This window comes from Lissotriton helveticus, chromosome 9 (genome assembly GCF_964261635.1).
Source record: "Lissotriton helveticus chromosome 9, aLisHel1.1, whole genome shotgun sequence".
In the NCBI taxonomy this organism is placed as follows: Eukaryota; Metazoa; Chordata; class Amphibia; order Caudata; family Salamandridae; genus Lissotriton; species Lissotriton helveticus.
Window position 1 is genome coordinate 1173274889 of NC_136070.1, and position 27227 is coordinate 1173302115.

General features: G+C 47.1%; 1 protein-coding gene across 1 annotated transcript in view; it reads right to left on the reverse strand.

Annotated features, from left to right (window-relative positions):
• Nucleotides 1-27227, reverse strand: part of LOC144783434 (contactin-3-like) — a 206584-nt gene that overhangs the window by 122771 nt on the left and 56586 nt on the right. The window contains exon 4 of the mRNA XM_078662414.1: nt 6311-6486. Within this exon, the coding sequence (XP_078518540.1) occupies nt 6311-6486 (176 nt within the window). The remainder of the gene's footprint in view (nt 1-6310; nt 6487-27227) is intronic.

Here is a 27227-nt window from a genome sequence, read left to right on the forward strand (position 1 = left end):
CTACTAGATCAGTAATATATTTAAATGCTGTAAGTAACTGCTGTCCTTCTATTGCCACATCTAGACATGCCTCAAAAGCTAACTTCCCCTTCTCTATCAGTGATTTATAGAACCTATCTCCATCAATCTTCGACCACCTGAGGCGTCTACCCTGGTCAATGGCCCTCTCAATTAATTAATTAATTAATTAATTAAGTGCTTATATAGCGCTGGAATCACTCCCGAAGGGGTACCTCCGCGCTTCGACCGCTGCGAAACCCTTCCTGGCTTCCCTGAGAGATGGTCCCTTAATGGGTATCTCCAGGGTGAGACCAGGCATCCCCGGCGGTCTGGTGGGGCCGTTAGTGAAGATGAGGCAAGCTAGTGCCCAGAGTTGCCGAGTGTGATCGCTGATCAGAGTGGGCACCGAGGCGAGAGAATTATCGAGTCCGCTGACCCTGGTCCAGAAACCTGCCGCGTCGGGAATCAAACCCTGGTCCCGGGCCGTCCTCTGCTCTCGGGTCTGCCGCCTCTAACCAGTGAGCCACACTACTCCACTCTCAATTAATACAACACCCTGGAGATCCTATTTTTAAAAACCCTTGAGTCGAGAATGTAATCAATATATGACGAGCAGGCTCTACCCTTGAAGGTGGGTGGCAAGGTCTCATCTTGCGTTAAATGCACCATGTCCATAGTGTGAACCAGGTCATGGTCATTCAAAAATTTTGTTAGAGCGTGACCTTCTAACGAGTGCTCAAAATGGGCTCCACTCTCCTCTGGGCATCGAGACCATATTTCATCTATTGGGAAAAGGGCTGGACAGAGATGACAATTGAAGTCCCCCATTACTAAGATGTTTTGGGCATAGGCCCTTGCTTCATGGGTGGGGACCTGACACAGTCTGTTCTCCAGTTCTCTAATCAGTACATCACATCCTCCACCCACCACATTATTATAAACATTAAACATTGTCAATTTAAGTCCTTTGCCATTAAACCGCACCTCTTGGATGTCATGTGACTTACAGTTTGAGGTTCACCAAGTGCCCTGGATGTTCAGGTCTACGTATATAGATAACCCTCCCACCGCCCTGCCTGGTCTAGATTTCCTTGCCGGGACAAAGAAACATTTGTACCCTTCTATGTGTAGGGAGCTATTATAAACTGCCCAAGTTTCTTGTAGGCAAATTATAGAAAATTTGGTTATATACTGTCGCCATTCTTTATTGTTAAATTTCGCGGCAAGACCCGCTATGTTCCATGAGACTATTCTAATTGCCTCGTCCACTGCCTCCCCCCTTTTGCCTCCCCAACCTGGGGGTTGCAGAAAAGTTAATTGCACAACTTCTTCAGCCATATTTCCCATCACTATATTTTGATGCCAAGACTGCTCTAAAGGAGGGACATGTGCATTACCATTTTTGCTTGACTCTACCAGTCTAGGGGGACCATTTTGTAGGGCAGCAGTGTAATTGTCTGCTACACCGAGTCAATTAACTCCCTCCAAACCCGCTAATGCTAAAAAGCGATTAGAGGTGGGCAGGGAGTGATCAGCCCCATGTTGCAAAAATGGTCTAAAGCTGCCCCCCTGCATTTGTAATGGGGGGCCAAAACCAAAATTCTGGTGACCAGATAGTGCGTCAACATAATGGCTTGTTGATGAACTGGGGGCCTAAAATTGGTTACCGGAACAAATAGTCCTCTGGGATAAAAGTAGGTCAGATCTCGTACAGTGATTAAACTACCAACATTTTGGGAAAACCCATCTACGATATATCTGACGACTTTTTCATCCTGAAAATTTATTATCACAATATCGCCTGCTAGATCCTTAGTTCTTTGGCCCAGCCAAGAAAGACGCCGAACATTGAGAATTAGCCCATTTAGATGTAAAGGGAGTGGGCAATTCTGTCTCAACCAGTATATGACCTTATTTTTCAGCCCTCGCTGATCTTCTCCCCAACCTTCCTCTAGGACTGGCACTCCGGTAAGAACAACTACGTATGGGGCCGCTTCCGGAGGTAATTCTACTTTAGGCCTCTTGGCTGGGAGGGTCCTAACAGGTTTATCTTGGCCAATGGGTTTGAGGGCATTTCCGGGGGGATTCAATTTTGGTACTTGTCTAAGTGATTTTACTATTTCTCCTTCCTTTGTCATCTTATCATTATTATTTAGCCCAACTACATTGGGGAGCAATATGTTGCGAGGTTTTGGTGTAGGCAAATTAGTAGTTTTAGTTCCGTTTTGGACTTTAGCACTGGTGACTTGAAGACGGAACAGAATTTTGGGGCTCTGAAGCTGATTTTGTTAAGTCCTTGACTGCAACTTTAATTTCCCCAATGGCCTTATCTAGTTTCTCAAGTTGGCTGGTAAGCGCCTTCATTCTCTCCTCTAGTGGTATTGTAAAAGCTTTTATTAGTTGTTCTATTCTACTCATGAGATTATTATTAGGTGAGTCGTTAGTCAGGATGGGAGATGGGTTAATCATTATAGATGGTGTGGGTACACTCAGAGTAGGTCTATTAATAAGTCCCTCATTATTGCAAGTAATCTTATTTTTATTTTTGTTTTTCCAAAAAGAGTCCCCCCTCTTTTTCCTTCTTTTAGGCGGTGGACCTTGAGGTCTAGGGGTTTTGGATGTTACTTTTGCTATATAATTTGTATCCGCTTCAGGCGGCAAAGTATCTGGCAGGACTTCAACCTCTGGCGTATTATAATTAAAAACAGATTTATTTAGAGACTGGCCGCTGACAGCAACAGTTGAGGGGGTTCTTTCTTGTAAGAGAAGAGGAATACTATCATTTCGAGAAACCTCAGAAGCCTCAGAGTCCCCTTTCACCGAAGAAGTGCTATGAATAGGAGAGATTATTAACTTTAGCGATCCCAAGGATGAACGCCTATTTTTAATCAATTCTATGGAACGACGTCTCTCCGCCCGTCTTTCAGAAAGGGCAATTTCCTTATCTATTCCAGTGTTGGGCCTCAATAAAAAGTTATCCAGCATACGCTGGCTAGCCCCTCCTGTTGGGGTTTGCTTATCCTTAATGGGAGACGACATCCTCATATGCCGTTGGGATTTGCTCAAACACGCTGGCATGCCCCACAGTTCAAACAATTGTCTTGCCAAACAACCCGGCTAGATGCGTGCACCCACAACCTACCACCACACTAGGAAAACGTATTGAACTCAGTGTGTACGGCGAAATGGGGGGGGCCCAGCCCAGTCCCCAACAGTCTCCGAGGGCCTCAGAGGGCCCGCCCTTTGCCCGGGCTTCGCCCGGCGCTCACGCGCAGCGGGGGAGAGGATCTATGAAATAGAGATTTTGGCGATCAGGGGGCGCAGACCAGATGACACGGGTCAGGCAGGGACTCCTGGGAATACGAGTCCCTGCAGCGCACCACCCCTGATTCAATCCGACCTTTCACCCCAGGCAAGCTCAGCGAAGTCTCTCAGTGGTGATCCCAAGTCGCGGGTGTGGCAAGTCGTGAGGGTTTTCAGGAAAAAAGCAGCGTCCCAGGTAAAGTCTTTCCGGCGTTTTTAAAGTTCCCGCCAAATCCAGGGAATGCGAAGATATTTATGCTGGTTGCCGTCCAGGGGGCGGGGCTCTCAGGGGGCGCAGACCAGATGACACGGGTCAGGCAGGGACTCCTGGGAATACGAGTCCCTGCAGCGCACCACCCCTGATTCAGTCCGACCTTTCACCCCAGGCAAGCTCAGCGAAGTCTCTCAGTGGTGATCCCAAGCCGCGCAGCGGCACCCGCGAAGCGGGTGTGGCAAGTCGTGAGGGATTTTTCAGGAAAAAAGCAGCGTCCCAGGTAAAGTCTTTCCGGCGTTTTAAAAGTTTCCGCCAAATCCAGGGAATGCGAAGATATTTATGCAGGTTGCCGTCCAGGGGGCGGGGCTCTCAGGGCCGCAGACCAGATGACACGGGTCAGGCAGGGACTCCTGGGAATACGAGTCCCTGCACCGCACCACCCCTGATTCAGTCCGACCTTTCACCCCAGGCAAGCTCAGCGAAGTCTCTCAGTGGTGATTCCAAGCCGCGCAGCGGCACCCGCGAAGCGGGTGCGGCAAGTCGTGAGGGTTTTCAGGAAAAAAGCAGCGTCCCAGGTAAAGTCTTTCCGGCGTTTTTAAAGTTATCCTTACTGTAAAATTACATTCACTAATTAGGAGTTAGCCAATTTTATCCTTTTTTAAGGGGCAATGCGCATACACTGGGGACTAGGGTCTGAACCTCATTGTCCCATTGTGCAGCAAGTCGTGAGGGATTTTTCAGGAAAAAAGCAGCATCCCAGGTAAAGTCTTTCCGGCGTTTTTAAAGTTTCCGCCAAATCCAGGGAATGCGAAGATATTTATGCTGGTTGCCATCCAGGGGGCGGGGCTCTCAGGGCCGCAGACCAGATGACACGGGTCAGGCAGGGACTCCTGGGAATACGAGTCCCTGCAGCGCACCACCCCTGATTCAGTCCGACCTTTCACCCCAGGCAAGCTCAGCGAAGTCTCTCAGTGGTGATTCCAAGTCGCGGGTGCGGCAAGTCGTGAGGGTTTTCAGGAAAAAAGCAGCGTCCCAGGTAAAGTCTTTCCGGCGTTTTTAAAGTTATCCTTACTGTAAAATTACATTCACTAATTAGGAGTTAGCCAATTTTATCCTTTTTTAAGGGGCAATGCGCATACACTGGGGACTAGGGTCTGAACCTCATTGTCCCATTGTGCAGCAAGTCGTGAGGGATTTTTCAGGAAAAAAGCAGCGTCCCAGGTAAAGTCTTTCCGGCGTTTTTAAAGTTTCCGCCAAATCCAGGGAATGCGAAGATATTTATGCTGGTTGCCGTCCAGGAGGCGGGGCTCTCAGGGCCGCAGACCAGATGACACGGGTCAGGCAGGGACTCCTGGGAATACGAGTCCCTGCAGCGCACCACCCCTGATTCAGTCCGACCTTTCACCCCAGGCAAGCTCAGCGAAGTCTCTCAGTGGTGATTCCAAGTCGCGGGTGCGGCAAGTCGTGAGGGTTTTCAGGAAAAAAGCAGCATCCCAGGTAAAGTCTTTCCGGCGTTTTTAAAGTTATCCTTACTGTAAAATTACATTCACTAATTAGGAGTTAGCCAATTTTATCCTTTTTTAAGGGGCAATGCGCATACACTGGGGACTAGGGTCTGAACCTCATTGTCCCATTGTGCAGATTTAAAAAAATCATCAGCAGCATCAATAAGCACTTTCTCACAGTTACCATATGCCAGGGGTGGACACTATATTCCAAGAAAAGAAACAATGTGATGACCAGGAATGTTACCTTATGCCTTGCATATCCTGTGTGCCTTCAGATCCCATGCATGCATGCACACTAGATACCAGGGTATTCATCAGATGCCAGAGACAGCTATAACATGTCTGAGATAATCAGCATACAAAATGGCGGCCATCATTTACAGTGGATGGGCATCTTCTGCAAGGAATTGATGGCACATGCCAGGGTTGCTGTCAGAAGCCAGGCAAGGCATCAAGAGGCCAGTTATGGCCACTCCAAGCCTTGGCACTGTCATTTACAATCAAAACTATAACACAGACACAAATCTGAAAAGTACGCACACGCACACAACCATCTACATGCCACTACCTTCTCTTCTCATTTAATAATTGATCTTTGATATACCACTCTGATCCTTCTTCCAGTTCTCTATTGCTGCCCGTTGTATCACTGTGGGATGATCTCTTCCCTACTGCTTTCATTCAAATCCTGAGAGTCACCCAAGGCACGTGAGAGCTGTATTTTAAGAAAATGCAGGATCTAGTGTACACTTCCAGGCAACAAATGTGACAGTAAAAGACCTTCTCACAGCACTTTCTCAGCCTCTGTCGGGCTCGGCCAATAAGGAGCACTGTGTCATATGCTCTAACATCTTGTGAATACATATGGCACAACATGCAATGGAAAATCCCATTCCTGGACAAAGCACTGCACTTACCGCCCGATCACTAGTGATGTGTCTTTGGGGAAGGTGCTCCATACTGAAACCATTTTCCAGGGCCATGAAGGGTGGTTTTGGGAAATGTTTGGTATGCAACCTGACACCTTAAAGAGCCTGCTGCTACTGGATTCAGAATATTTGCTCAAAACTTTCCAATACTTCACAGGATTACAATCTAGACTCTTTTGGGTTTTTATTTTATTTTACTTATTTGTAGATTTCACTCCCAAGGTTAAATGGGCTTATAAACGTATTAAGCATATTAAAAGTGACAATATATCTCAGTTCACACATCTTCTCATTAAATATCATCCTTAAATGAAATACATATATTTAATGAACTGCATAGGATAATCTCTACTCACCCCACCAACTCTTTCAAAATGGAATCCATTACTGTGCAAACTGAGGAGATTCCCATTGAAATACCAGGTGAATTGAGGTTCCAACAGAGGATCATGCAGGACCTGGCACGGTAATATCACACTTTCTCCAACAGATATGTCCATATTTATGGGGGCCATGATGATCTGGGTTGGCTCTGAGGAATATGAAAACAATTGCTTACTTACGAACATTTCACATCATTTTACAATTACACGTTGACACTTACTGTGAGAAAGTCATTCTTTTTTCCCTACAGTGGCTGGAATGGGAGTGTTAGGGAAACGTAGCCAAACCAGTGAGTTGGCTTAACCATATATAACCCTCCAGGAGAGTTTCTACATTTTGGAATTTGTAAGAATAGTGCTTTCTAGGTCAAAAATATGCCAATCTTGGGAGGAAGTTGTCATACACCTAGGTGCCACCCTGCACACGATTGATCAGGGATGCCGCCCTGCTGGTCCCCCAGGGACACTGAATAAAATGGAACAGCTGCCTAGGAACTCCGATCTGCTACCTGAATCAACAAGGAGAAGAAAGACTGCCCTGCTGGAACCCTGATGTACACCCAAAGGACTTCACTCTGCACCTGCTGCACAATTTGGTACTACAGAGCTAAGGAGTTTGTCTGGCTTCACAAGGATTAAGGAGTGGACTCTCTGAAAGCTATAGACAAACAGAGCCCACCTGCATCATCGCCACCAAGAAGTCTCCAGACTGGAGTGCAACCAGTGGACTTTTAAAGATTTGGCCAGGTGCATTGTGGGATTTGTAGTCCCAAACTCAAAAGCTCTCAAGCCCATTGGATTGGTGTTTTGGAAACATTGAACCCACAAAAGGAACTTCAGGAAGAAGTTCCAGAAGTTTGGAGCAACTTTTGTAAAAAGCTCCAGAAGTTGATCAGATACGTTGTGGGAGTTGTAGTGCCAGACTCCACGAGACAAACCAGAGCATCTGAACCCTTGGCTGGTATCCTGCATCAAGAAACTCTTCTGTAAGTAAGTGTAAAGGTTTTACATATTGGGTGGCCTGAACTCTGGACTTTTTACAGTTTCAGCAAACCTTTTTTAACCCTTTAGGCGCTACTTGCTTTGAAGTGCTAGATGTACTTTTAGTCTTTCAAAAATCATATCTCTTGTTCCCTACATTGGAGTTTTGTTGTTCTGGTGTCATTTCAATCATAAAAAAATTCCTATGTTTATAAATCAGTGTTGGATTTGTATTGTGTGTTGTGTCTTACTTAATGTATTGCTGTTCTTAAATGCTTTACACACCTGTCTCATAAGTTAAGCCTGCCTGCCTGCAGCCAGCTAGTAAGAGTTGAGCAAGGGAATAATTTATTGAGACCTTTAGTGAACCTTTTATTGTGTATGTGACCTTATTACTGGACACTACTTAACACTGCTAATACACAATTTTTTCAACAGGCGTCCCCAAAGGTTCATCCTTCAGTGCCACCCTCTTCAACATCTACATTACTCTGCTAGCCAACATCGTCAGAACTCACAACATCAATCTCCTATCCTACACCAATGACACCAAGATAATCCTCTTGCTCCCAGCAGACTCCGACAGAACAAAGACCAACTTCCACAACTGCATGAAGAATGTCGCAACCTGGATGAGTGACAACTGTTTAAAGTTCAACACGGACAAGACTGAAGTGCTGATCTTTGACAACCATACCTCTGTCTGGAATGATACCTGGTGGCCTGTGGAACTCCGATCCACCCCACACCAAAAGACCACACCCACAACCTCAGCATCATCCTGGACAGAAAACTCACTCTCCACATACCCTGAAGAATCTTCAAATAGCTCCCAACAAGCACCAGAAAAACAGTCATGCAAGCCCTAATCACCAGCTGTTTGGACTACGGCAATGTACTGTATGCAGGAACCACCATCAAACTCAAGAGAAGGCTCCAGATAGTACAGAAATCAGCAGCCAGACTGATCATCACCCAGCACCTGAGGAACCTCCACTGGCTCCCCGTCCAGAAAAGATGCCAATTCAAGCAACTGACACAAGCCTACAAAGCCCTCCATGACCAAGGAATAGCATACTTGAACCACTGCCTGAACTTCCACAACTGAAAAGTTTGTTATTTAGAAACACCATTAGTAAACTGTGCACAACAGTAAATGAATTCAATGTTATGTTTATGTTTATGTGATTTGTAACATGCACAGCTACTCAATAGAGGGTTCCGGCACGAGCCAGTGGAGAGCGGAACAAAGAGGAGGACAAAAGAGAGAACAAATTAGATGAAGAAGAAAGTCTTAAGTCCCTTCCTAAAGAGGTTGGGATCCTGAATGTTGCATAGTTCCAATGGAAGTTGGTTCCAGGCTACAGCCGGTCTATAGGCAAGAGAGCTAATGCCCACCATTTTCAGGCAGAACCTGGGAACATGAGCCAAAAGCAATAAGGATGAGCGAAGCTGCCTAGAAGGGACATAGGACCTGAACCACTCTCTAAGATATATAGGGCCACGCCCATATAGAGCTGCATGTGCCAAGATCAAGGACTTGAAAGTCACCATCTCTTTCACTAACAGCCAGTGTATTTTATGCAGATATTGCCTAACTCTGGCCTTTTTCAGAATGTTAAGGAGCCTTCTGTCTGATGCATTCTACTCTACCTGAAGCTTGTTCAGTAGGTAGCCCGGCAGGCCAGTTTTAAAGGCGTAAGCCTAATCCAAGTGTGAAGTTATCAGCGCATGGAGGACAGTTTCCCTTGCTGGGATAGGGAGAAGAGGGAGGAACTTTTTTAAAGACTTCAATATGCCAAAGCGTTACCCAATTAGCTTCTTAATTTGAGGGCTAAAGCTCAACTACTCGTTGAACCAGAACCCTAGGTTCTTTGTGGGTTGGCGCTCGGGGAAGGCAAGGGAAACAAATTAAACGAGGATAAAACCAAGGGTTTTATCCTCGTTCAATTTAAGCTGGGCAGACGAGAGCCAGCGAAAGACAGCTGACAGGCAGGGTTTAACAGGGGAGGTGGAAGAGTCGTTTTTCTTCCCAAGGAAGAGGAGCTGCGTGTCATCGGCATAAGCAATGACTTTGGCACTGAGGTGTTCAACCAAATGAATAAGGGGTGACATATAAATATTGAAGAGCAGAGAGCTCAGTACAAACCCTTGTGGTACCCCTGTGGTCAAAACTGGGGGGAGGCTGAATATGGAGGGATCTAGACTTGCTGCGTTCCGCCCTCCAGAGAGGATTTCAGCCACTGCCAGGCAGACGCTGATACTCCAATTTCATGAAGACGAGAGATTAGCAGAGAATGCAGCACAGTGTTGAACGCAGCCAACAGATCAAGTAAGACCAGCGTAGCTCTGCTTCCTGCATCCAAAGTTTCCCGGATGGCCTCAGAGACTTCTACAAAAGCTGATTCAGTGCTATACAAGGCTCCGAAGCTGGATTGAGCTGGGTGGAGAAAACCATGTTGTTTGACATATTCCGGCAGCTGTTTATTTCACTCACTTTTGCCACAACAGGGAGGGGGGAAATAGGATGATAGCTGGAGGGGAGATTAGGGTCCAGCAAAGGCTTTTTCAGCAAAGGGACGATTTTTGCCTGTTTCCAGGGTGGTGGAACTGTGGCTGATGTCAAAGATAGATTAAGTAGTAAATTCAGCTCCTGTCTCAAGGCAGTCCTAGCTAAAGGACAGTACTCCAGTCTCCATTTGCATTCTAGTGTTTTGCAATGCTCTCTCTGAGCTTTCAGGGAGCAGGAATACCATGGCTTGGAAGGAGGATTCCTAGGACACCTGCGTACGGTATTGGGAGTAAGGTGCTCTACAGCCTGGTGGATCCATTTAGTGACATTTTCTATGGCATCATTCAGATCATTGGTTACAGCTGAATGTAATTCCGCTAGGGCGAAACTGATGGCAGCTGGGTCAATTCTATGGGTTGGTATCCTTCGGTGATGGGAGCAGGACCTAGCCAGTTTAGGATTATTACGGGCTTGCCAAGAAAAGTGGAGCAGGAAATGATCTGACCAGGTTACCGGTAGGGGATGCTCAGCTGTAATAGGGACGTTGGAACAGATCAAATCCAGCATATGTCCGCCCCAGTGAGTAGGTGAGCCAACCCTTTGTTGAAGCTGGGCGGGTCTCAGGGAGCAAAGAAACTCCTGAGTGTCCCCTGCTTCACAAATGTCCATATGGATGCAAAAGTCCACGAGCAGTACAAAGTGAGAGTAACGTTGAGCTCACAGGATACTTAACTCATCCAGAGTTTTGAGGAAGGGGCCAGCCGGGCTGGGGGGCCTATAAATAAAGATACCTCCCAGTGAGAGATGGGGAGAGATGGTGATACAGAAGTCAAGGGCTTCCCACTCCCCTAGTTCCCCTGGCTCCCCTATCTCGCTGCACTGGAAATTCTAATTTTCCTTAAACACCACAGCCCCAACGCCCCCTCTCCCAGATTGTCGGTCAACTCTTGAAATTTTGAAGCCTTTGGGAATGGCCAATTCAATCACTGGGCTAGAGTTGTTGGTTAGCCAGGTTTCAGTGATGTAATTGTGAGCGCCAGTATGTAAATGTGAGCGCCAGTGAGAAGATCATAAATATCCTGTGAATGTTTGGAGACCGAATGTGCATTGATCATAGCTGCTTTTATCGTATACTCCCTATTTCTATCACTCGGGACCTTGGTAGGGAGGTGGGCAGGTCTTGGGGATAGGCAGAATTTACAGTGGTTGCATACAGAGGTCATATTAGTCGTGAAATCCCACCTAACAGACCCATTACACACCAAGGGATCGAGAGATAATTCATCCCTGCCATACACAGTACACACCGGTTTACTGCGAGAGCTGAGTCGGGCAGCATGGATGGCGCTGGCCGCTGACGGGCGCAGATGGGCTTGCCTTTGGCATTCCAGCAGCGCATCCGCGCAGCGTGTATCTTTATGTGTGGTCGCCTTTGGATGACTAGAGCAACCACGCATCAAAATGGCATCTCTAGTCGTCCCAACAATGGCGGAGTTACTTCCGGGAGAGAAACTCGCCCTCCTCCGCATTCAGGAAGGAGCAACGAGATTAGAACAGAGCAGTGAGAGAGACACAGTATATCAGTGATGAAACATTCAAATTCAAATTTACGATTTAAAAACAACAATACAGTATATAGCAGCAATTAGGAGTACGCCAAATTCAAATTAACAGTAATGTAATATTTAACCGCACTTAGGAACGAATACAGGTGCGGACACCGACCCAAGCAAGTCAGATTAGATCAGCAAAGTAGCAGACACCACAGGCAAGAGCATCCACACAGCGCGTATCTTAATTGCAAGTATATAGGTGTCACAAAATGCACGCATGGAAATATGGACATATGGAACCAGAGTGTGGTACACAGGAATTTGGGATATGCACATATATGGACATGGTATTACATGGACATGGTTATTGGGGCATGGTCAAACATATTCTTAGACATAGGTGTAGCGCTCTAGTGCTCCGAGGGTCTCTCCTGAGCCCCGGAAGCACTAGCACACAATGTAACACTTTCTGGCCAGGCGTGGCCAGAAAGAGATAAATAAACGGACTGGAAGTGGCACGGCACTTCCTGTCCAGACCAGCATTCTGAGTGTGTGTCCCGTCTGTGTATGGTTGCTGCACACACGTGTAGTCACCCCCAAGGCCTTGGAGGTCCACGGTCCCCACACTGGCGACGAGGGTGGGATCCACCCACATCCACGAGCGGACCAGCTGCGGGAGCGCCGGAGACGCCAAAGCCCCGAATCAGCCTTGACCCGCCGACCCAGCACCAGAGGCCAACACGAGGGACCCAGAAACAAAGAAAAAAAGAAGAAATCGCCTACCGGTAAGCAGCGTATGCAAGGAGCTGCGTGAGGGACCGGTACCGGCGACGTTCTGGAGCAAAGCGGGGAGCGCCGGAGAAAGGCCCAGCCGGCCGACCGGGAAGTGCGCGCATGCGCAGAAGAGTGAGGCCGACACAGGCTTCAGGCTCTCACCGCGTGTGTACGCGAGAGTGAGAAGAACGACGCGCAAGCCCAGCAACGCCTGACGCTGAGGGGGAGAACGAAGATACTAATAAAGCGCGCGCCCAGCGCTCTGAACAAACACCCGGCAACACGAAGTGACAAAGAAAAAAAAAACAAGCACAAGGCAACCCAATGGTCCAAACAAGCACAGGACAATACAATTAAGCGCAAAGCAAGTTAAACCGGCGCCTGCATAGTATAGAGAGCACTGCCCACGCAAGCATGTCTCAAGGCCAAGGAGGGGCCACTGGAGGGGCCACCGGAGGTGCACCACAGGTAGCAGCGCCCCCTGCAGCTCAGGCTCCAACACCCTCCACACATGCACAGTTACAGGCGCTACCGCCTTTCAGCGAGCTGATTGACCCGGGGACAGCAGCACCCCGATGGGCAGTGTGGCTGGGGCAACTCAACAATTATTTCACAGCCACCCGAGAGAAAGACAATGAAGTGAAGCGCTCTTTACTTCTCCACTTCGGAGGCACAGAACTGTACAAGCTATTTAGACACCTCCCCAACACAGGGGCCGCCAATGACTTTGATGCGGCTGTCAACGCGCTTAACGCCCATTTCGACCCCCAACTGAACCCCCATTACGAGAGGTTCAAGTTCCGACAAGCCAAACAACGAGAAGGGGAAACAATGGACGCGTTTCACGCGCGACTAAGAGACCTGATAAGCACGTGCACCGAGGACGACGAAAAGAAGGAAGTCACAGCACAACTCATCCAGGGTTGCCGCAACAAACACTTACGGACATTAATCCTGAGGCAGCCGCGGATCTCACTCGACGAAATATTGATCCTTGCACGGTCCCACGAGCTATCTGACGCCCGCGCCACCGCGATGGAGGCGGCCCTTAATCCACACCACGAAACAGGAACGGTGATCAAGACGGAACGGGTGGATGCAGTGCGCGTATCGAACCGAGGAAGCAGAGGTCGAGGGCCGACGCGAACACGACGCCAAACACCGTGCGGCTACTGTGGCAGGGAGGAACACACCCAAGATGGCTGCCCAGCACGAGGAAAAACATGCTCCAAATGCGGCATCCCCAACCACTTCGCCAGCGTGTGCAGAGGGGGATCTCGAGGACGGAACGCTTCAGGACGGCGATCAGCCGCTGGAGTAGTCAAACAGCTGTCGCTAGATGAGTCCACAACATCACGCTCCACTAGGTCGCACAGGTCGCAGCAACCACAGTACGATGACTCGTCTACAGATGACGATGACGAGTGCTATTTCGTATCCTTTGTCAGTGAGCTGAAGAAGAGCCGACGGCCGCAACCCAAGTGCCAGATACAAATCCACGGATCACCAGCGATCGGAGTCATCGACACCGGAGCCACGGTGAATGTAATGGGCATTCAGCATTACAAAGCACTAAATCCGAAACCCACACTTGTTCCATCTAAAGCCAGAATCTTCACCTATGGCAGTCAGGACCCCCTCCCACTGCGGGGCAAGATGATTGTGCAGGTCCGAGCAGAGGACCAGGAAGTCACAACCACGTTCCATGTGATCGACAAAGAGGCAGACCTGTTGGTAGGGAGCAACACGGCGGAAGACCTAGGCCTCATTGCCTTCGCAAACGCAGTACGAGCGCTGCAAGTTGAAGACATCCTACTCATGTTCCCCAAGCTGTTCACAGGCCTTGGAACCATCAAGCACCCACCTATCAAGCTACACATTGACCCGACTGTGCAACCAATTGCACTCCGACACCGAAGAGTGCCATTCCACCTGCGTGCCGCAGTCGAGCAAGAACTGAACCTGCTAGAATCACAGGGAGTGATCGAAAAGGTGTCCGGACCGACACCATGGGTGTCCCCCATGGTCATAGCCGAGAAACTGAAACAACCGGGGAAAATCCGAATTTGCATTGACATGAGGATCCCAAACAAAGCCATTCGCCGTGAGCGACACCTCACACCTACAGTCGATGACATCCTGACTGACCTAAACGGCGCCCAATGGTTTTCTAAACTGGACCTCAATGCAGGATATCACCAGCTGAGACTAGCTGAAGAAACCGATACATCACAACTTTCTCGACACACCTGGGATTGAGACGCTACAAGAGGCTGAACTTTGGGATCTCATCGGCAGCTGAGATCTTCCAGAACACGATCAAAGAAATCCTCTCTGGGCTCCAAGGAGTGCTGAACGTCAGCGACGATATCTTAATCCATGCCAAAACGAGCGAGGAACACCACAACAGGCTAAAAGCAACGTTACACAGGCTTGCACAGTATGGCGTAACCCTTCACAAGGACAAATGTCAATTTTTCAAAAAGTCCATCGAATTCTTTGGCTATGTGTTCGGGTCAGAAGGAGTTGCTGTCGACCCCCGCAAATCGGTGGCGATCAAGAATGCCCCTGCACCAACCACGGCATCAGAAGTGCGTAGCTTCCTGGGGATGGCACAATACTGTGCGAGGTTCATCCCCAACCTGGCCTCAATTGCAGAACCATTAAGGAACCTAACGAAGAAGGAAAACGCATGGCGATGGACAGAAACTGAAGCCAGAGCATTCGACAAAATAAAAACGGCGCTGCTAGACAGCACCACGATGGCCTACTTCGACACCTCCAAACCCACCGAAATAGTAGTAGACGCCAGCCCGGTTGGTCTAGGAGCTTTGATATCACAGGAGACCGAACCCGGCACATGGTCGCCACTAGCATTCGCAAGCAAAGCACTAACCCCGACCGAATCAAGGTTCTCGCAAGTTGAGAGAGAGGCCCTAGCAGTGAAGTGGGCATTCGCTCATTTCCACTTATACATCTCTGGACACCCGTTCCGCATGATAACAGACCACCAGCCGCTGATACCTTTGTTCAAGGGCACCGCTCCTCATCCACCCCCGAGGATAGAACGCTGGGCAATACAAGTGCAGCAGTACCAAATGGACCTCGCCTACCGCCCCGGGGCCAAGAACCCCGCAGACTTTCTATCCAGGCATCCAGGCCCAGAGGAGTGCCGACAAACAGAACTTGAGAGCCCCACTGAAGAATTTGTGGACATGCTGTCAGCTGCCTCATGTCCCCAAGCCCTCACAGCTGACGCCATCATACCTGAGTATGTGAACGACGCGGTCATCCACCGGGTAGCAGATGCTATACAGTCAGGGTCCTGGGAAAACTTCCTGCGGAATGTCAGCAATTGGAGCGAGGAAGACCGAACACGCCTGACACAATTCTGGAGAGTACGACATGACCTGAGCCAAGCGAGCAATGGCCTCATCCTCAGAGGCCACCGGGTGATCATCCCCAAGACTCTACAGGAAAGGGCGACTATCCTAGCACACGAAGGACACCAGGGCACCCGCCGGATGAAAGCTAGAATGCGAGAGAAGGTCTGGTTCCCAAACCTGGAGGAAACTGTTGACACCGTGGTGCGCCAGTGCAGAGCATGCCAGATAACTAGTTCTGCGGACGCCCCCGCGCCTGTAATCACGGAGGAGCATGCTCCATCACCATGGTCATGGCTCAGCCTGGACTTTGGGAGCTTCCCAGATGGGAGAGTCACCGTCGTGCTGATTGACAACTATACGAAATACCCGATTGTAGATCTTGCCACCTCCACTAGTTTTGCCAACATCCGCCCACTCTTAAGCAAGTCCTTTGCCATGTTTGGAGTTCCTCTTGTCATCAAAACAGACAATGGCCCCCCCATTCCAGGGGAGCGAATTCCAGGAGTTCCTACACAACCTAGGCATCCGACATCACCGAATCACGCCCCAATGGCCTCAAGCAAATGGTGAGGTGGAGCGGTTCATGAGGACAACCAACAAGATCCTGCGAATTGCCACTGCTGAAGGAAAAGACCCAGAGGAAGCCCTCCAACTGTTTCTACGGGAGTACAGAAGCACGCCCCACAGCACCACGCAACAATCACCATGGGCGCTGATGTTTGCCGGGCCGAGAAGAGACTTACTCCCCATGGCCGACAACTGGACACCTACACCCTACTCCCCCGGGCGCACCCAAGAAAGGCGGAGGAGAACGAATGAGAAAGCAAGCCACAAGAGGCGTGCCCAGTCCCGAAATATACGACCAGGCGAGACTGTGCTAATCCGGACCCGAAGGCCTGGAGGGAAGTTCAACACAGCGTTTGAGCCAGAACCATGGGTCGTCAAAGAAATGCGGGGTACCGCGGTCACAGCTCGCCGGGATGGAGAAGAAGTAACTAGGAATGTCTCCTGGTTCAAACAAATACCGGCCACTCGACAACACAACTCCGACCAAGAAGAACCAGTGGAGGAGGAGTCCGAGACTGGAGCGGGAAGGTCCAATGATGCGAGCACGCTTTTGAACACTACCGACCAGGGCGAAGCAAGCATCTCAACACCTAGCCCGAGAGCTGAGCAGGTACCGGCCCGAGGCAGATGGAGGTATGATCTTAGACCTAATCCAAAGCCAAGCCAGAAGCTGGCTGACTTCAGATGCTGAACTACCAATGACTATTGTTTTCAAACCCAAGTTTTCAAAAATCCAAGTTGGGGAGGGATGTAGCGCTCTAGTGCTCCGAGGGTCTCTCCTGAGCCCCGGAAGCACTAGCACACAATGTAACACTTTCTGGCCAGGCGTGGCCAGAAAGAGATAAATAAACGGACTGGAAGTGGCACGGCACTTCCTGTCCAGACCAGCATTCTGAGTGTGTGTCCCGTCTGTGTATGCTTGCTGCACACACGTGTAGTGACCCCCAAGGCCTTGGAGGTCCACGGTCCCCACAATAGGGACATAAGATTTTCAGCTCAGGGGTCTGTGCTCCAAGGTGTCACTATACTAGGGATACACAAAGCCATTTTGACACAGCTTTACCAAGATACAGGGATATGAGGGCAAGATCATGGGGAAATAGTCGATGGGGTATGGAGAAAAGGGATTAGTGGGATATGTAAAGAAGCATTGAGAGATGGGGACATTGAGACATGGTGATAAAAGTGATATGCTGATATGTTGATGGAAAAGGGGAACAACAGTACGCAGGATAACAGACCCCAGGATAAAGGAACATGGATGCAAGAAAATGGATGCTGGGACATCAGCACATTAACTTATGTACAAAGGGACAAGGAGGCCAAGGAAAATTGAGTAATGGGACAAGGCGATACCTAGACCTTCAGATAATAAAAGCCAGACAAAAGGACCTGGAGACGTAGGTATTGTTATTAGGACACATATAGTAACACAGGCCGTAGGACACAGAGACTAAAGGTGATTTAGACATACAGACATGAAACCTGAGGACAAGGAAAGTGGGGAATTACGAGTCAAAATTTTGCACGAGGGAACTAAGAAACATTTGAGCAGTCTTCCTGGCACTGGCACACTGGATATAGATACTGTGCAATAATGGAACATTAAACATGGGGACTAAGATACTTTTCAGCATACATGCAGTGAAACAAGAAGAACGGGCCACAGCTAGAATGCGAACCTGATTTACAAAGCTAATGCTATCTATAAATTTGGCTTACACACATTGGTTGCTCCACCGATGAGGTGGAGGAGCCTCCTCCTACTGTTGAAACTGAAATATAAAATGATAATAACGTGATGTTATTATCATTGTTGCAGAGGGAGGCGTGGTTTGCACTCCCTAAGTGCTCATGACTGTTGGGCCGACCCTCTGGGGCCAGCCAAATAGAATTACAATTTACATTTACAATTTACATGTCTATGCAAAGTCATACAGTAAGAACGACTCTTACATGTGCGTAATGGATCAAAACATCCGAAAGATTAGTGGGGTTGTAGGAGAGAGAGGGCCATATTATAAAAGAAAGGGCGATATATTATCGCCGCTTTTATCGGAAGGAAACTGCCGCTAAAGCCTATGGCCCAGGGTTTTTTCCCATGGGGAAAAAAGTTTTCCTGGTGGAGAATTTGGAAACGATATTTAGGATAGTACATTTACATGTTGTCTGGGGGGGTAGTTTCATTTACTTATGCAAAAATGGAAATCCCAAAAATATTCCTGGAGTATGTCTGGAAACTTGTGATAGTCAGTTTTTTTGATGTACCTCTGGAAGCTTTTTCGTAAATTCCTGAAGTTATAACTCCAGTATATTGAAACATGGAAACATCATGGGACAAGAATAATGCACAGGTAACACTGAAATCTGAGATACATTTAAACAATGGCAGACTCTCTGGCTGAAAATGGAAACTATGGAAGACCGAGGAAAAAGGCCGACTGTGACAATGAAACACAGAGAAGCGTTTGCGCAGTGATGCCCTGGAGCATAGGGAACACAGACAAAACTTGAAACGAAGCACAAATCTCAGGAATATGGGCATATAGACACAAGGCTGCATACTTGATCACAGAACGTCACCATGGAAAACAAACACACGCATCTATACAAACATAACGAGAACCACAAAACACCACAAAACAACATCTGTAATACCAAGTAAAGAGACATAGCTATAATAATACAGTCAGAGAGAAGCTAACACTCGGACATGTACAATGGTTTATATAATGGAGTGGAGGAAAACTGCTAACCAACATCAGAAATGTAATATGACTTGTGTGGCATTTCTTTAAAAAAATAACCCATTGTCAGCAAATGGAGTTATTAGTTTGGGAGGAGGTACTCTTCCAAATAATAAATCCACTTAGTTTAAGTCAAATACAGTTCTGAAAGAATCTCGTCCACCGTTGGTGGCTATGGCACAAGTAACAGGCAATCCCTAGAGAAGTGTATTTTAAGTTCAAGCAATACTAATATTTTAAAGTAAAGAACACAGTATGATAATATTTCCAAGTTACAAAACTTGAGACAAATCTAGTGAGCAAAATAACACCAAGCTCATTTGGGTAGTTTATGGGGAATAAAAGACATGAATTTGAAGAAAATTAAAGCAAAAACCACTAAGCAAAAAGTTCCATTTAAAAGTCACTGCTTATGGTTTAATTGGGTTAGGTGCGATTTCAGGCCAAATGAAATAGAGCAAACATCTTATACAAGAGGGTCATCCCAGTCAGCTTCTACCTTTGAACTAAGGGGCAGATTTACAAGCCCCTTGCGCCTCTTTTACGTCGCCGTTGCGTCACTTTTGTGATACAGCGCGGCGCAAAAGATGAGCCATGCTGCGGGGTATTTACATTGTGACGCATCTGGGAGATGCGTCACGTTGTAAAGCCCTGCATCAGAAATAGGCGTTCCTGCGCGGTGTGGGGGGGGACGCCTTCCAAAAGTGGCTGAGTGAAATCTAAGGGATTTCACTGTCACTTTTGAGCCCATGCTGGGCCAAAACCCTGCGCCTGCTTGAAGCAGGCATAAGGATTGACGCAGCATTGGAAAGATAGGGCCCCCCAGAGCATTGCTGGAGGAGCAATGCACCGCCTTTATTGCACAGATGCGTCACGCATGTGTGCAGTTTTTGCCCCATGGTGTGCTGCATTGTAAATCCATGGTGGCGGAGCGGTGGTGCACAATAACTGGCGCATCCCTGCCGATATGCAGGGATGCGCCAGTTATTGAGCGGGGCAAGAGCTAAAGGGTTGGCAAGGATCCCTTGATAGAAATCCAGCGATGGCATCCAACATCTCCACTGCAATACCAACAGGGTATCAGTCTTGACACCAACACTGACACCACAAACCAAGTGGAGGACTCACCATCATCCACAAGGATGCCATTAGATGCACCACATTCATGGACTCCAACACCCACTTTCATGTAACCATGCACTTCAAATTGCAGACGGGTGAAAGAACCACAATCAAATGAACCTTAGCCTACTCACCTCCTGAACCACAGACCAGCTTCAGTAACCAATTCATCAACCTCATTGACCCCTGTCCATTAGTTCCAAATAATTTCTTCATTTGGGTGACCTCAACAACCCCACAGGCTCTAACTCTACAGACCTGCTTGAAAGCCTGCAGAAAATTGAACTAGATCAGCTCATCCAGGGCCCAACTCTCAACTCCGGACACACGCTCGACCCCATCTTCATTTCCAGCGACAAGGTGCAATTTAGCTATATTACCCCTCTCACATGATCTGACCACTCCATTGTCAACTTCCTCATCAGAACACCACAAGCCACCCCACCAAAAAGCCAAAAGCACTGGGACCCAACTGGAAGAAAGTAATGGAAACAGATTGGCTCATTACCCTCTAAGTCGTTCAATCAGACACCACCACTGATCTAGTCAACGGCATAAGAAACATCAACAGCTTGATTATAAACTGCACCACCAGCCTGGCGCCCATCAAATACACCAAACAAAGGAGAATCAACAAGCAATCTAGCTGGTGCAATGAGGACCTCAGGGAGTCCAAGCGCTGCTGCTAGCAACAGAAGAGGAAATGACCCTGGCACTGAGAATAGAAACCAGCTCAATTAACGCAAAGAACTATTTTCCATAGTCAAAGAATTCACCACCTGCACAACTGTAACCACGACCACCCAACACAACCACCCCATTGCAAAAACTCAGCAACAACCTCTCCTACTAATTCCATATCCAAGATCTACAGCAACTTTGATCCACAGCTTAACCCATCATACCTCACTGGCCAGCTAACCACCACCACCAAGGACAAAAACCAGAAGACTGGAGCCCAGTCACTGACAAAGACACAACAGCAGTTATGCAGATGGTCCACTCTTGGTTCCCCACAAACCTGTGCTCCCCCACATTTATGACATAGCCGCGAGCAGCAAAGCACTCATGCCCATCACAAACACTTCCATTCCATCAAAGCAGCAGCCTTACCAGAGAGTTGGAAATATGCTGAAGACAATGCTTCCTCAAAAAACCTTTGGCCAACCCAGGCAAACTCAGCAACTACCGTCCCATTCCATTGCTACCATTCCCTATCAAAGTGATGGAGAAGGCAATCACCGGGCAACACTCTAACCACCTCGAACTCCAACACCTTCTGGATACAATGCATTTAGGATTCCATAACAACCACAGCACTGAAAAAGTCCTTATCAGACCGACAGAAAGCATCTGGAGCGTCCTAAACCAAGGCCAAACCACAGCATACATCCTCCTCGACCTCTCCACAGCATTCCTTGCTATTTACCAAAACACACTCATAACAAGACTTCATGTCCCAGGAATACAAAGACCGAATTTCAAGTGGTTGTCCTCATTACTCACTGGAACATTGGACTCGTGCTTCATAGTAATGAAATGTCCACCCCTTCATGTTTCTCAAAGAAAGGTTCATGAGTGATTCATGCGGTTAAGTAAGTTCAGGTGGATTTGGACTTAATGGGAGAGGTATGCACATTTCATGTTATAAATTAAAAGGAGGAAATGCTGCAAGGAGAGAGAGGGCAGACTGTGAGGTAGTAGCAGCATAGAATAACAAGAGGTAGGAATTAGGAAGAAAGAAATCAAAACTGTGTATCTATGCATGGTATACAGATAAGATTGGGCATTTAAACTTTGCATTAAAATATCACAGTAAGCCAATAAACCAATGTAGAAATCTGTTCATAACGAGCAAATGGCAGGTTCAAATGCAGGTAGGGAGATATTTATTTTCCATTAAATATTGTTGCAGTGGATATGCACTTCAATAGTCTGGAGCAGCGACAATTATGCATACACAGTTACTGTTTTACCTAACAAAGAGGCGAGTAATATCTCATTTGAATGAGAGGATCATAGGAGGACTGACCATCTGAAAAAACATAGTAGCCATGTGGGCACATGTTTTCGCTACCAGATTCTGCAAGTGTTGCATTTTCAACCATAAGCACTTTCACCTATTGGGTGGCTAAGCCCATACATGGCTTCCTTGGACCGCTATTGAATTAATATTGAAACTGCACTGAGCCATTACTGGAAGTCAGCATCCCCTGTGTAAGCATGTTTGAGGATTTGAACCACAAAACAATACACACAAATCACAGAAACAAGAATATAAAAAAAATCACAAGAAAGTTGGCGCTTTTTAAAAGTCAATTGAGGCAACTCACATTCTGTTTGATTAATGTAACACTGCTCCTATGAATCTATCTAAAATGTAACTAAATGTCTAATGAATGGTAAACGATTGGTGTTCCAAAATTTTCTTTTAATGTTCTTGTTTTGTCTTGTCATACATCCAGCAATGTCTGGAAAAAGAAAACTAAAAGAAAATATTGGAACAATTTGAGCTCTGATATGCATTACCGCGGAGCTCGGGAGTACCATTCATTATTGCTGGGAGTTTTGCTTCCCTGTGTTGAAGTGTGGTGGCCATTTTATCTCCTTGGAGCACAGTATAAAAGAACTGTTTGGAGACTTGTGAAATAAGGAACATACCTGCTTGTGCAGACATGTAGCCTAGCCGCAGTTGTAAACTTTAGCCTTCAGTTTCAAATTCCTTCACATTTACAGAATAGCTTAAAATGTTTAATTGTACATATTGCCTCTTTATATACATATTAATCCTCTGTTGATATTATTTAAATATCGAAGCATTCGGGGACCCCTGAGTAGGCTTCATGGACCCCATGGGTCCTCGTACCAGGGGTTAAGAACCACTGCTGGACCACAAAAGTTATTACCAAAAAAGCCAGGATTGAATGACAGTATCACAAAAGACATGTGACTACTCGGCAGCTATCAAAAGTTATGTGCAAATAAATCTAGGAACTTTGTCTGTAGGATACCTTTTCACTACATCTGTAGAGAGATTTTGTTATTGTCATAGATAGACTGTCGCAGCACTTTAATACAATAAACTCTGCAAGAAGAAATATTTTCCTAGATAACACATTGACGCAGGAAGTATCTGAACATCTGACACTAGTTTCAGTTTCACTAAAACATTTATTATACTTTCACCAAAACTGCTAGATTTCATTTCAGAAAGTTTGGCAAATTAAGATTGTCACACAACTTTGGGTAGTGCCTTTTTTGTCAAATTATATCACCCAGGCCTACTAGGAACCATGAAAGGAACATTCAGAAACAATTTAAGTTTTGACTTTTGAGTAAAAATGTTGACTACCATCTGCAGGGGCACCACATATTTGAATACCTGGGACAGGTGGGTGATGGAATTAGATTTAAAGTTCATTATATCATTAGACCAAGGAAGTTAAGGTGTTCAGAGTCAGTGGGTCATTGGTCTTGTGTATCCTCTCTTGAAATATTAACCCCTTCGATGCTTGTGACGGAACGGTTCCATCACGAGCGCCGGTTGGGCTGTGCTTATGACGGAACCGCTCCGTCACGGCCACGCCCGTTTCTTAGAACCTTCAGCACAGCGCGAGAATTCGCGCCGCGCTGATGGTGTTAAGACTGACCAGTTGGCTGATGATGAACTACAAACCATTTGAGTTTGCATGAATGTAACCTTCCTGCCTCTATCAAATGTGTTGCTTCACATAACTATTGTGCATATTTTCCCTTCTGCTTCCTAGCAAACTTCTGGTCCTTAAGAATTTTATTTTCAATTTAATTTAAGTTTTCATTTTCAATGTAATCTTAAAGGAAGAATGTTAGACCTGACATCATTGGCGTGAGTCTCCCTTCCATTTTTGACAGATTGCCTCTTCTGTTTTGATGTGTTTTTGCTGGATTTATGCTTTGGGGACTGTGCCACTGCTAACCAGTGCCACAGTGCAAGTGCTCCCTATGTTAAATTGATGTACTAATTGGTTATTCCATAATTGGGTTATTTGATTATTCTGTCAGCGCCTAGTGTAGTGCACCATGTGTGCCCAGGGCTTGTAAATCAAATGCTGCTGGTGGGCTTGCAGCCCTGGTTGTGCCACCCACAGAATCAGCTTGTAAAGTGTGTCTCAGGCCTGCCATTGCAAGGCCTGTGTGCAGTCTAGCACTGCCATGTCGACTGGGCCAAGTGCACCCACTTGCCAGTCCCTAAACCTTCCACTTGTTTCATATTAGACACCCCTATGGTAGGCCCAAGGGCAGGGCGCATTGTAAGTATAAGGTAGGACATGCCCTGATGTGTGTAGCGTGTTCTAATAGTGTATCACAGCCATTTTCGTTTTTCAGTATTGAAGGCTACCTGTTTCCATAGGCCAGAATGGGCAGTTACATTATTACATTATTATAATCCTAACTGACTCAGGGAACATGATAGAAATTCAAATTTAGTATGCCTGAACTCAGAATGAATAATAAAATATATCGTTTAGTAAAGTTGGTTTTAATATTCTGTGTTTGAAAATACCACTTTTAGAAAGTAGGTATTTTCTTGCCTAACTGTCCAGGTCTGCCTCTGCTAGGTTGTGTATTCCTTGTCTGGGTTTGTGACAGGGCTGGGGGATTCCAGGAGACAGGCTGGGGCAGCCCAGTGGTGAATAGAGAGATCTGCATCTAGATTTGAGGGAGGAGTTGCACCTGGGACCTGAATAGGGCTGGGTCTTCCCTCTACAGTGCTGGCTCCACCTCCTGTGGCTTGTCTAATGTCTCTGCCCTGCACTGTGAAAGGAGAAGAGGAATCATGTCAACAGAGTGCTCCAGAGCTGTATTTTCCCTCCCCTGTGCTGGCTCCACCTCGTGTGGGGCGACTGATGTCTCTGCCCTGCACAGTGAAAGGAAGAGGAGAGTCATGTAAACAAAGTGCTCAGGAACTGGTTTGGACTAGGCAGAGGCCTCTCTGCCTTCAGAGAACAACGGATTTTGGGGTATAAATATTGGGACTCTGATCCCAAGAAATTAGATCACTTCTGGAACAAGAAACATTTCTGCCAAGGAGAAAAACCAAGAAAGCTGCAGGAGTTTGGACTGCCCCTCTGCCAGTGTGCTGTTTGCTGGGTTGGTCTGCAGTGGTTGCTTCATTGAGGAAAATTTAATTTTGCCTTGTCATGTGTGCCTACGTGTTCTCCATCCTATGTTATATGTGCATGATCGATATGCATATATCCCCCTATGATCGATTAAAGACGCAATTATGGTTGTGTCCATCTCTAGTATGCCAGTTCCAGTTCTCGTGAAAGCAACAAATATTAGGCCTATGTTGCCACGTTTTACAGTGCGCATGATAATTCATTGAATTGTCCCCGTTTTTAGGCCTCAAAGGGCCCGGACACCGGATTCAAGCTCCAGTCTCCTGAACCCACTCCGAGGAGCGATGCAGCCCCCACCTGCATCCCTGACCCTTCCCTTACTTCCTGCCGCGCAGCGCGGTGCCCGACCTGGCTCTGCCTGCCTGTCTGCCAAGAATATGTTATGCTTCTAGTTATCAGTTCAGCTCTCCTTCTTCACATTCCTAAGCTAACGAACCGTATAAACAGCTTCAGCTATAGTCTAGTCTTTCTGTCTCCATACAAGAGAAATACTGTATTAATATTCATAGAAGATTCATAGCACACGCAATACATGTAGAATATATGCATGCACCAGCCTTAGTGTCAAGTAGCCTTTGCCCTGATAACTTTTAGATTCTATCAACATGTACTCCAAACACCAGATACCAGATATGCTATAGGTACATGTCGTCCTGATACCGCAGACTTTAGTCTCCTCTTCTAGTGCAGAAGTCATAGCCCTCAGTTCTCCCCGGTAACACGTCATTGCCCGTTTGCGCGCACCACTAGGTTAAAGGTTCCAGCTGCTCAGGTAGCCCCCTCCATGTTTCCGCCCATTCATGACACTTCTGTGACGTTCTCATCATATGTCTACGTGCACGCCCTGTGCACGCCTTCTTTTCACGCCCATGTGTTCTTATCTTACGTTTGTCACTTGTTACGCCTACTGTATGTAATGTAATTGTGATGTTTTATTATATATACCTTGTACTGTTCATGAGGCGTTGCAGCTGCCTCTCTATTTTATTTCAGGCTGTCCCGATCCTGTCCCTTCCCTTTTGCCTGAATAAAGCCCGTTCGACTCAGATTCCTCGGATCCTGCCTCTTATTTATTGAGCTATCTGTTATTATTAATGTATTCAAAAATAGTACCGGTAATTAATTATTTATTTACCACAATTGCCAAGGGAAAGGAGAAGGAACTTTTTTTAAAATTTTCTTTTATCTACAGAATATTCTCCAAGGGCTTGAACTGTGCTTGCCTCCTGCTGAAGTCTCAGGGACAAAATACTTCACCTCCAGCTCCCCCTGAATTTTCTTGCTGGGAATTCTGACTCCAGACACTTGCGTGCCGCCAGGAGCTGGAAGCACGACGCATCGAGAAGAAGTGTGTCGCCGCCGCAGCTGAAATAATCGCAACGACGGAGAAGCGAGCCTTCGCCGCATTTCCCTGGAAGAGTGTGTTCATCGAAGCTGCCTGCTGTTGCATCACCGGAGAAGCGTGACGCCATCGAGAGAGTCGCCATCTCATCACCGGAGAAGCGTGTCGCAGGGCATGTCGCGGCTCCAAAGTACAGAGTCATCGCAAGGCTGTCAGGGCGTCATCACATCCTCATCGCATCGCCGCTTCAGGGGCGCCATCTTCTCGCATCGCAATCGGATCATCGCATCGCATCAAGGCACCATCTTGCACACCACAACGGGCCCGCAGGCTGAGAATCTATGCATCACCTCTGCACCGGTAAGGCTCACGACGAGTCCCCTACTTAGCGCAAGCATTGAGGCAGGACACAATTGTACACCCGGATCCCAAAACCGACGCATCTCCCCTTTTGCAAGCCTTTTGTTTACTTTGCGTTACGCATCCATGTACTTTGTTGAGAACTTTGTCGCATTTACCATCAACTTGAACTAAGCAACTTTAATCATCTTTTAAGCAATCTTAAGTGTAGTATTGTGGATTTTTTGTCATTTGTGGTCTTATGTTAAGTCTATATAAAGAATACTTATTTTTATAAAACCTGAGTTATGTCCATCTTTAGTGTTTTCCCTGTATTACTGTGTATATTCACAAATGCTTAACACACTGCCTCTGAGATAAGCCTGTCTGCTTGTGTCAAGCTAC